General features: G+C 34.4%; 1 protein-coding gene across 1 annotated transcript in view; it reads left to right on the top strand.

The window, feature by feature from the left end:
* LOC129284251 (uncharacterized) overlaps window positions 1-12,188 on the top strand; it is a 125,782-nt gene that overhangs the window by 67,041 nt on the left and 46,553 nt on the right. Inside the window, exons 71-86 of the mRNA XM_064110650.1 lie at window positions 303-422; window positions 2,011-2,130; window positions 3,222-3,335; window positions 4,262-4,375; window positions 4,646-4,759; window positions 5,784-5,897; window positions 6,227-6,346; window positions 6,528-6,641; window positions 7,003-7,116; window positions 7,825-7,938; window positions 8,871-8,984; window positions 9,257-9,370; window positions 10,295-10,408; window positions 10,738-10,857; window positions 11,039-11,152; window positions 11,514-11,627. Of these exons, the coding sequence (XP_063966720.1) occupies window positions 303-422; window positions 2,011-2,130; window positions 3,222-3,335; window positions 4,262-4,375; window positions 4,646-4,759; window positions 5,784-5,897; window positions 6,227-6,346; window positions 6,528-6,641; window positions 7,003-7,116; window positions 7,825-7,938; window positions 8,871-8,984; window positions 9,257-9,370; window positions 10,295-10,408; window positions 10,738-10,857; window positions 11,039-11,152; window positions 11,514-11,627 (1,848 nt within the window). The remainder of the gene's footprint in view (window positions 1-302; window positions 423-2,010; window positions 2,131-3,221; window positions 3,336-4,261; window positions 4,376-4,645; window positions 4,760-5,783; window positions 5,898-6,226; window positions 6,347-6,527; window positions 6,642-7,002; window positions 7,117-7,824; window positions 7,939-8,870; window positions 8,985-9,256; window positions 9,371-10,294; window positions 10,409-10,737; window positions 10,858-11,038; window positions 11,153-11,513; window positions 11,628-12,188) is intronic.

Genomic DNA, 12,188 nt, shown 5'->3' with positions numbered 1-12,188 from the left:
TCTGATAAACCGTGTACTTTATTTTCCGAGGATCATTTGTAGAAGTAATTGTCAAATTCCTCATAACCACAAACCATACATAAGTGATACCAAACTTCAAAGACAGATGGGTAAAGTCAACGGCTGCCGTTCAAAATACATATTTTTAATTTTGTCTTGCCCACCTTCAATCACTGTCTCCGGATCATTCCTAGTGTGTAGTTGGTAATGCTGTATTTTTTATGATAAGACTTTGTATTCATTTCACAATTCTAGTCTATTTTTCTAATAATTTAATCAATTTATAACACAATTCTTTTTAGTTACAGCATGTTCATCATCACCATGTCTAAATGGAGGGGTTTGCTCTGATTCTGTGAACGGCTCTCAGTACACTTGTTCTTGTGTAAATGGATTTACTGGAGAAAAATGTGAAAGTAGAGGTATATGAATTGGAAATAGTATCATAACTTTTATATAACATCCTTGTCTTTTTAGCCGTATCGGTGGGTTGGTCAGTAGTTTATTTACACACAGTTATACTTAACTCGATCTGTAAACTCTTCAACAGCAACTATATATTTTTCTCTACATATTCGAAACTTGCCTTGTGTTTCTCCCAATATATCATATCCCTTTAAGGAGACAGTGAATAATCGGATATTTAAGTACTTAGTCATCGTGTTTAAATTCAAGGTTGTAGGTGGTATTTCTTTTGGGGAGTATTTCGGTCAGTTTGCAGTCAATACAATTGCCAATCTGTACATTAGTCTTAACTGATATGTGGGAAAATCGACATATGTGGTTGCATTGTCTTTTTTGTAAATTTATCTTTAGTAATATTCTTCAACTGTTAGATATCTTATCCTTCTGAAGGTTCCATCTTTTTATTTCTTTCACGCTTTCATAGTAAGATAATCATTTTGCATATTTCTAATAAAATAATAATAGGCATTTATATAGCGCCATCTATCTAGAAATATTGTATTCCGAGGCGCACAAGAATAGAAATAATGAGAGAGTTCGGATGAGTGTCAAAGTGCCAATAACTATTACTGTTAAGACAGATAAGAATTCAGTTTAGATTTGAAGGTCTCCAGTGATGATATAATGCTTAAATTCAACGGCAAATTATTCAAGAGAGAAAGTGCTGAGGCAGAGAAAGCTCGCGCACCATATGCTACACGTGTCTTATAATTAAGAAGTTGCTGATGTGATGGTCTTAGGCTACGAGCTGGTGTATAAGGCATTACAAGGTCTTGTAGATATTTTGGTGCCATACCATTTTTCCAAGTGAAAAGTATTTTAAATTCTATTCGCTTCCGGATTGATTACCAATGTAACTTTTAGAGAATTGGTGAAATGTATATATATTTTGGCGTACCAGTTAAAACCCTGACAGCTCTATTCTAGCATTTTGAAGTTTATTGACAATTGCATGAGGTTATATTAAAAAGAAGAGCGTTTCCAACATCTAATCACGATGTCTAATGAGTGTATAAGCAGAGCAGCAGACCTATGGTCAAGGACTTCCTTAATGCTGTTAACATTATGAATATTATAGTATACTGATAGACATATTTTCTTTACATGTGCATCCATGGACATGTTTTATCAAATACAACACCGAGATTTAATTTCAAAGCTTTAATCAAGGAATCCCCAATCTTTGTAGTGCGGTCCTTAATTAAATGACTTTGTGATTTAGAATTAATAATCAATAACTGTTTTACTTTCATTTAATTTCAATTTAATATGCATGAAACGAATTTTAGCTGATATGAATATTTTCTTATATGCTAAGGGCAATGCTAAGGGCAATCTTTTAACATTGTTTTGATTCTGCATGTATACTGATATTTGAACATAGTAGAGGACGTGAAAGTAAATAAAACTTAATTGGCTGTCAGCTTTTACCATGGCTTCACTTCTTTCCCCTCTAATTGCCTAAACAATTATTGTGTCATACCATATGTGGATGTATTATAAATCCCTTTGCCGATGTTTTTGTAAAATGTCTATTTTCCGTAGTGAACCTATGTGATCCTAACCCTTGTCTAAATGGTGGAGAGTGTTTCCAGCTTCAAGGAAGCAGCAATACCTACTTCTGTCAGTGCCCTGAAAACGTCACAGGGCAACACTGTGAAAACAGTAAGTCTGAATGGTGAATCTTGAGCACCCCCCCCCCCCCCCAAAAAAAAAGGTATCCTTCAAAGCCACAACATGCCAAATTGATTCAAATCAATCCCTAACGATGGTCCATGAAATAAGTCAATTTCAACTTCATAGAGATTAACAAGCTATCCTATCAAAAACCAAATCATACCATTATGACGTCATATCCTCTGTTGCGTATTATCCACTGATACAGAGGCAAATGTCTTAGTTGGGTCACAGGTCGAATTATCTCAGACTCGGCCCATTCTTGTATAATGCATTTGTATCTTAAGTGATTTAGATATTTACCTTGATGTTGTAATGTTCACAGTTCCGTAGACATTAGTGTGTATCGGCCTCTATTGTGCTTTCTGATGATCAATGTTTAATAACCCGTGTGATCCTTCTTTCACTTCAGGGGGCCCGTCTTACAAAGAGTTGCGATGGACGGCCAGTAACGTCGACATCTAAAATGCATGAATGTTCAAAATGTTTTCTCGATATGACGTGAGATACACAAATTCATTGTTTTCTTGGCAATTTGGTGTGTTCGCCTTTGTTTACAAAGGACATTTTGACAATTTTATGTACAAAATATTATGACACTAATGGATTTCCATAGAGTAACGATTGATTGGATCAATCGTAACTCTTTGTAAGACGGGGCCCATTTCTTCCTTGCTCCTCTGATCCGTGTCTCAATTATGGGCTGTGTTATGAATCTGAGCTTGGATTCAATTGCACATCTCTAGAGGTATTTAATGGAATGTTTTGTGAAAGAAAATGTAGATTGCTTCATGCTTATACATTCATCATGTTCATGTACCCAGTTGCCCGACTCTGAAATAACCAACACCTAAACTTTTTTTCAATATCTCCTGTTTCATTCTCATGCATATTGCATCAGTTGAAGAATCGTGTACTTTGCATAATATGAATATAGGTTTAAATCTGTATAACGATTTTTAAATTGATATATGAATGTATTTAGGTATATCTGTACTCACTTTCTTTATGGTGTCTTTCTTGTGAGTTTCGTTTAATTTTCTCTGAAGTGCCATTTCCCCCTCTTTATCCCTTTTCAGTTCCTGTTTGTGACTCGTCACCTTGTTCTAACGGTGGGCTGTGCTATGAATCCGAGTTTGGATTTAATTGCACGTGTCCCCAAGGATTTAATGGAACGTTCTGTGAAACAAAAGGTAGATTGCATTTTGGTCGGGAGTGTGGATATCATTTACTGAAAAACTAGCATTATTTCGTATTGTTTAAGTCAGCCATTTCTAGGCTATGTACTGTATTCGGGGCATTTTTTCCAAAGGGATCTGTATAAAACACAAACCAACAGCCAGTTAGGCACTAGATACTGTATATTCAAATGAATAATACTTTAATAAAACCCTTAGTGTGGTAGTAAATTCATGTAAAAAACTAATGTATGTAATTTATGATTCCCTATGATTTTTATTAACCAATGGGTTGATTAATTCTTTTCTGTAAACACCAGTTACTATTCTATCGAATGATGGTAACCCATGTCTACTATTAAACCTGTTATCTCTATTGTAATTGGACATTTTGTGTGTATTCCTTTGGTATTCCCTTGGATGTTCCCGGTATTTGGAAAAGAACTTTATTACATTTGAGCATTGATTATATGATTTTATATGCTATTATGTTATCGAGACATCTTAATCTTTCATTAACTTTCCCATCCCCTTTTCTCTTTTTAAACCACCTTTCTAGAAAGTCATCTCGTATGTCAAACAAGCTATATTTTTAAATGATTCTTTCTTCACGAAAATATAATCTATTAGATGGATGTACTATCTAGTATATATCTATTGCCTCAAAGTATAGCCATTATTCGTTGACTGTGGTTTGTCCAGATGGTGTACTGGTTTGCCAACAGTTGGTCTCGAGTATTCGAATGTATTTGGTAAGGGTCTACTACCCAAACTGTATTCAGTGTATATTCAATACTATTATAAAGGGAATTATCTTTACAATATCGGTCGCTTGTATAAGGCCAGCATAGGCCTGTAACAATTTGGGAATATATGATGTGGCTTTAATTAATTGGAAGAGAACAAATTCAGTTATAATGATTTTCTTTTCTTGGTCCTAGTTCCTGTATGCAGTTCATCTCCGTGTCTCAATGGTGGACAATGCTATGAATCTGACTTTGGATTTAATTGCACATGTCTAGAGGGATTTAATGGAACGCTCTGTGAAATGAAAGGTAGCTTGCTTTTACATTCACCATGATAATGTGTCTAGTTGTCCAACTCTTTCAGAGAAATAGTTAACTTCGAAAGTTGTTCGATCTTCCCTGATTTGTCCTGATGCAAAAATAAATATAATTGCATAATTTGATCGTAGGTCTTAAACCTGTAGAACAATATTTGAATTAATATATGAATGTAGTTCTGCATTTCTGTACTCATTGTGTTTCTTGATAGGTTTGTTTTATTTTCTGAAGTGCCATTTCCCCCTCTTTATCCCTTTTCAGTTCCTGTTTGCGACTCGTCACCTTGTTCTAATGGTGGACTGTGCTATGAATCCGAGTTTGGATTTAATTGCACGTGTCCCCAAGGATTTAATGGAACGTTTTGTGAAACAAAAGGTACATCGCATTTTGAACGGGAGTGTGAATATCATTTACTGAAAACTTTTCTGTAAACATCAATTACCATTCTATCGAATAATGGCAGCCCAAACCTATAATCTCTATTGAAGTTGGACATTTTGTGTGTATTCTTTCGGTAATCCCTCGGATGTTCCCGGTACTTGGAAACGGGCTTTATCGCATTTAAGGATTATTATATGACTTTTATATATGCTACTATTTTATCTAGACATATTAATCTTTCATTAACTTTCCCATCCCGTCTTCTCGTTTTAAACCACCTTTCTAGAAAGTCATCTCTTATGTCAAACAATCTATATTTCAAAGATGATTCTTCCTCCATGAAAATATATATATTAGATGTATGTACTTTCTACAGTGCGTATCAAAAAAAGTTTACACTTTGAAAAAATCCTGTAAAGTTATACATTTGTAATATCCTGAAGATTTTTCCACATGTTAACATTGGTACAGATCCATTTAAGCAAATGACGATAAAACTGTCAAAAAATATTTCCGCTTGAGTGAGCACCACTTACTTTTGAAAAGTTAGTGAAAAATGATTTGCGCAGAACTTTGAAATAGTTATACGAATAAAAGTAGACCTTAATCATGAAGAACACGTGGTATGTAGCTAGTAAAATTGAGTTGAAGATATCTTTTACCTTATTTAACTTGTTTCCTTGCCCAAAACACTTCGAAGGGTGCATTGCGCCCCACCCCACTCCCCCACACACCGAGGCCATTGTGACGATATTTGCTATACTGAGCTGTGATTTACATGAAATGGCTTAGGCTTGATTTTCATGTTGTTAATCATTGTCAAGCTCGGGAAAAGTTTGGAGAAATAAGTATTAAATGAAAAATGAAATGTAAACCCACTTTTCATGATAAAAACCTAGTGAAAAATGCTGGAGATGTCTGATATAAACCTTTGGTCAGATTCAGTTATGTCCTCAGATCCAGCTGGCACATTGGAAGAGGACAAATTCAGTTATAATGATTTCTTTCTTGGTCCTAGTTTCTGTATGCAGTTCATCTCCGTGTCTCAATGGTGGGCTGTGTTATGAATCCGAGTATGGATTTAATTGCACATGTCCCGAGGGATTTAATGGAACGATTTGTGAAACTCAAGGTAACTTGCATTGTACATTGAAATTATTTTTGTTGAACTGATGATTTTTAAGTTTTAATTGCTATAAAATATGAATGCCATTTTGTTCTTGCTCTATCCTTACTTTAAGGGTTAACGCCCTGCGTGGTATCAAATAGGGTTACACATCTCAGTTGCATTTACGAGCATTTGAGAAATTAATCGCACACCTTTTTTATAAAAACGTTTATTTTTACGATCAAGGTTTTTCTGCCACTGTCACACTCTGTAGAAGAATCCCCCTTTTAGCATCTCAGCCTTTCTTATTTCTTTGTACGAAATATTTTTTCTTTGCCCTCTGCTGCTTCTAGTGTCTCCCTGTGACCCAAATCCTTGTCAAAATGGTGGATATTGTCTTGAGGCTGTTTCAGGGTTTGATGTATATTGCATCTGTCCTGAAGGTTACAATGGGCCATCTTGTGAAACAAAAGGTACTATATTCTTTCCCACTTTTCATGATTCTTGCTCTATTTGTGTTAATTATATCTTCATATCCTTTCGTAAGATGAAGTGTCCTGAAGGTTTTATTTAAATAGAAAGGTGTTCTGAATGTGATTTTAAAAACACTGAAAAAACTGAAAAAGTATATTATTTTCCTTTTCTCCACCTCAGTTCCTGCTTGCGACTCTACGCCTTGTTTTAATGGTGGACTGTGCTATGAAACTGAGTTTGGATTTAATTGCACATGTCCGGAAGGATTTAATGGAGCTTTCTGTGAAACAATAGGTATAAATCTCATTTAAAAGCTTCAAGCACAACAGGCACGATAATTTTTGTTCATAATTTTTCAAATATTTCATTTTTATTTTCTTTTTAAAATATTTTCCACCAAGCCTATACATTAGGTTTCCAGTTTTGCTTTTCGAGAACTTACACCAAGTTATTCGTCATTATGTATAGTTACCATTTTGGTCAATTAGTATTATGATGAAACATTTTACTTTTCTTTTCGTTTTTAAACATTTTCCAAACCTATACTTCAGGTTTCCAGTTCTCCTATGAATATTCTTATATATTTATTCCCGTTTTTGTTTACATACCGCATTGTATTTGAATCTATTTCTTATTCTCTTCACTTCTAACCTAGTTCTCGGTTGCAATTCTTCTTCATGTTTGAATGGTGGATTGTGTTATGAGTCTGAATTTGGATTCAATTGCACATGTCCCCAAGGATTCAATGGAACGTTTTGTGAAACTCAAGGTACATTGCTCTCTCCAAAAGGATATATAAACACTGTTCAAATAGTTGATCCGATCAATCACAACTATGGACGGCCAGTAACGTCAACATCTAAAATGCATGAATGTTCAAAATGTTTTTCTCGATATGACGTGAATTACACAAATTCATTGTTTTCTTGACAATTTGGTGTGTTCGCCTTTGTTTACAAAGGACATTTTGACAATTTTATGTACAAAATATTATGACACTAATGGGTTTCCATAGAGTTAAGATTGATTGGATCAATCGTAACTCTTTGTAAGACGGGGCCCAGTTCTGCCTTGCTCCTCTGATCCGTGTCTCAATGATGGGCTGTGTGATGAATTTGAGCTTGGATTCAATTGCACATGTCTAGAGGGATTTAATAGAATGTTTTGTGAACGAAAATGTAGATTGCTTCATGCTCATACATTCATCATGTACATGTACCCAGTTGCCCGACTCTGAAATAACCAACACCTAAACTTTTTTCAATATCTCCTGTTTCATTCTCATGCATATTGCATCAGTTGAAGAAACGTGTACTTTGCATAATATGAATATAGGTTTAAATCTGTATAACGATTTTTAAATTGATATATGAATGTATTTAGGTATATCTGTACTCACTTTCTTTATGGTGTCTTTCTTGTAAGTTTCGTTTAATTTTCTCTGAAATGCCATTTCCCCCTTTTTATCCCTTTTCAGTTCCTGTTTGTGACTCGTCACCTTGTTTTAACGGTGGACTGTGCTATGAATCCGAGTTTGGATTCAATTGCACATGTCCCCAAGGATTTAATGGAACGTTTTGTGAAACAAAAGGTAGATTGCATTTTGGTCGGGAGTTAGGATATCATTTACTGAAAAACTAGCATTATTAAATCAGCTATTTCTAGGCTATGTACTATATTCCGGACATTTTTTTCCAAAGGGATATGTATAAAACACTGATCAACAGCCAGTTAGGCAGATATTGTATATTCAAATAAATAATTCTTTAATAAAACCCTCACACAATTAGTGTGGTATTAAATTCATGCAAAGAACTAATGTACGTGACTTATGATTCCCTTTGATTTTTATTAACCAATGGGTTGATAAATATGCTTCTTTTCTGTAAACACCAATTATTATTCTATCGAATAATGGTAATCCATGTCTACTATTTAACCTATTTTCTTTATTGTAATTGGACATTTTGTGTGTATTCATTCGGTATTCCCTTGGATGTTCCGGGTATCTGGAAAGGGCTTTATTACATTTGAGAATTGATAATATGACGTGTATATATATATACTATTTTATCTAGACATCCTTCATTAACTTTCCCATCCCCTCTTCTCTTCTTAAACCACCTTTCTAGAAAGTCATCTCGTATGTCAAACAATCTATATTTTTAAATGATTCTTTCTTCACGAAAATATAATCTATTAGATGGATGTACTATCTAGTATATATCTATTGCCTCAAAGTATAGCCATTCTTCGTTGACTGTGGTTTGTCCAGATGGTGTACTGGTTTGCCTACAGTTGGTCACGAGTATTCTAATGTATTTGGTAAGGGTCTACTACCCAAACTGTATTCAGTGTATCTTCAATACTATTATAAAGGGAATTATCTTTACAATACCCATGATATCGGTCGTTTGTATAAGGCCAGCATAGGCCTGTAACAATTTGGGAATATATGATGTGGCCTTAATTCATTAGAAGAGGACAAATTCAGTTATAATGATTTTCTTTTCTTGGTCCTAGTTCCTGTATGCAGTTCATCTCCGTGTCTCAATGGTGGACAGTGCTATGAATCTGACTTTGGATTTAATTGCACATGTCTAGAGGGATTTAATGGAACGCTCTGTGAAATGAAAGGTAGATTGCTTTTACATTCACCATGATAATGTACCACGTTGTCCAACTCTTTCAGAGAAATAGTTAACTTCGAAAGTTGTTCGATCTTCCCTGATTTGTCCTGATGCAAAAATACATATAATTGCATAATATGATTGTAGGTCTTAAACCTGTAGAACAATTTTTGAATTAATATAGGAATGTAGTTCTGTAATTTCTGTACTCATTGTGTTTCTTGTTAGGTTTGTTTTATTTTCTGAAGTGCCATTTTCCCCCTCTTTATCCCTTTTCAGTTCCTATTTGTGACTCGTCACCTTGTTCTAATGGTGGACTGTGCTATGAATCCGAGTTTGGATTTAATTGCACGTGTCCCCAAGGATTTAATGGAACGTTTTGTGAAACAAAAGGTACATCGCATTTTGAACGGGAGTGTGACTATCATTTACTGAAAACCAACATTATTTTATATTGTTTGAATTGGCTATATATTGGCTGTATATTCAAATGAATAATTCTTTAATTAATCACTAACACAATTAGTGTGGTTTGAAATTTATGCATAGTACTAAGGTTTAGTTTGAATATTTAATGGAACTTTGTATTGAAATTTCTACTATTATTGACTTCTGAATATACATCTAGGTCTATGTACGTAGCTTATGATTCCCATTGATTTTTCTTTAACAATGGATTGATACATGTGCTTCATTTCTGTAAACATCAATTACCATTCTATCGAATAATGGCAAGCTAAACCTATGATCTCTATTGAAGTTGGACATTTTGTGTGTATTCTTTCGGTAATCCCTTGGATGTTCCAGGTACTTGGAAAAGGGCTTTATCGCATTTAAGGATTTATTATATGACTTTTATATATGCTATTATTTTATCTAGACATCTTAATCTTTCATTAACTTTCCCATCCCCTCTTGTCTTTTTAAACCACCTTTCTAGAAAGTCATCTCTTATGTCAAAAAATCTATATTTCAAAGATGATTCTTCCTCCATGAAAAAATATATATTAGATGTATGTACTATCTAGTATGTATCAATTGCCTCAACGTATAGCCATTCTTCGTTGACTGTAGTTTGTCCAGATGGTGTACTTTTTTGCCTACAGTTGGGCTCGAGTATTCTAATGTATTTGGTGAGGATCTACTACCCAAACTGTATTCAGTATATCTTCGACACTGTTCTAAAGGGAATCGTCTATACGATTGGTGGCTTGTGTAAGGCCAGCATAGGCCTCTAACAATTTGGGAAAATATAATATGGCTATAATTCATTGGAAGAGGACAAATTGAGTTATGATTTCTTTTTTTTGGTCCTAGTTTCTGTATGCAGTTCATCTCCGTGTCTCAATGGTGGGCTGTGTTATGAATCCGAGTATGGATTTAATTGCACATGTCCCGAGGGATTTAATGGAACGATTTGTGAAACTCAAGGTAGCTTGCATTGTACATTGAAATTATTTTTGTTCAACTGATGATTTTTAAGTTTTAATTGCTATAAAATATGAATGCCATTTTGTTCTTGCTCTATCCTTACTTTAAGGGTTAACGCCCTGCGTGGTATCAAATAGGGTTACACATCTCAATTGCATTTACGAGCATTTGAGAAATTAATCGCACACCTTTTTTATAAAAACGTTTATTTTTACGATCAAGGTTTTTCTGCCACTGTCACACTCTGTAGAAGAATCCCCCTTTTAGCATCTCAGCCTTTCTTATTTCTTTGTACGAAATATTTTTTCTTTGCCCTCTGCTGCTTCTAGTGTCTCCCTGTGACCCAAATCCTTGTCAAAATGGTGGATATTGTCTTGAGGCTGTTTCAGGGTTTGATGTATATTGCATCTGTCCTGAAGGTTACAATGGGCCATCTTGTGAAACAAAAGGTACTATATTCTTTCCCACTTTTCATGATTCTTGCTCTATTTGTTTTAATTATATCTTCATATCCTTCCGTAAGATGAAGTGTCCTGAAGGTTTTATTTAAATAGAAAGGTGTTCTGAATGTGATTTTAAAAACACTGAAAAAACTGAAAAAGTATATTATTTTCCTTTTCTCCACCTCAGTTCCTGCTTGCGACTCTACGCCTTGTTTTAATGGTGGACTGTGTTATGAAACTGAGTTTGGATTTAATTGCACATGTCCGGAAGGATTTAATGGAGCTTTCTGTGAAACAATAGGTATACATCTCATTTAAAAGCTTCAAGCACAACAGGCACGATAATTTTTGCTCATAATTTTTCAAATATTTCATTTTTATTTTCTTTTTAAAATATTTTCCACCAAGCCTATACATTAGGTTTCCAGTTTTGCTTTTCGAGAACTTACACCAAGTTATTTGTCATTATGTATAGTTACCATTTTGGTCAATTAGTATTATGATGAAACATTTTACTTTTCTTTTCGTTTTTAAACATTTTCCAAACCTATACTTCAGGTTTCCAGTTCTCTTATGAATATTCTTATATATTTATTCCCGTTTTTGTTTACATACCGCATTTTATTTGAATCTATTTCTTATTCTCTTCACTTCTAACCTAGTTCTCGGTTGCAATTCTTCTTCATGTTTGAATGGTGGATTGTGTTATGAGTCTGAATTTGGATTCAATTGCACATGTCCCCAAGGATTCAATGGAACGTTTTGTGAATCTCAAGGTACATTGCTCTCTCCAAAAGGATACATAAACACTGTTCAAATAGTTGATCCGATCAATCACAACTATGGACGGCCAGTAACGTCAACATCTAAAATGCATGAATGTTCAAAATGTTTTCTCGATATGACGTGAATTACACAAATTCATTGTTTTCTTGACAATTTGGTGTGTTCGCCTTTGTTTACAAAGGACATTTTGACAATTTTATGTACAAAATATTATGACACTAATGGATTTCCATAGAGTTAAGATTGATTGGATCAATCGTAACTCTTTGTAAGACGGGGCCCAGTTCTGCCTTGCTCCTCTGATCCGTGTCTCAATGATGGGCTGTGTGATGAATTTGAGCTTGGATTCAATTGCACATGTCTAGAGGGATTTAATAGAATGTTTTGTGAACGAAAATGTAGATTGCTTCATGCTCATACATTCATCATGTACATGTACCCAGTTGCCCGACTCTGAAATAACCAACACCTAAACTTTTTTCAATATCTCCTGTTTCATTCTCATGCATATTGCATCAGTTGAAGAAACGTGTACTTTGCATAATATGAAT

Source organism: Lytechinus pictus, chromosome 2 (genome assembly GCF_037042905.1).
Source record: "Lytechinus pictus isolate F3 Inbred chromosome 2, Lp3.0, whole genome shotgun sequence".
NCBI classification, from domain to species: Eukaryota; Metazoa; Echinodermata; class Echinoidea; order Temnopleuroida; family Toxopneustidae; genus Lytechinus; species Lytechinus pictus.
The sequence above is the reverse complement of the archived record's forward strand: the minus strand, read 5'-3'. Positions and strand labels throughout refer to the sequence as shown.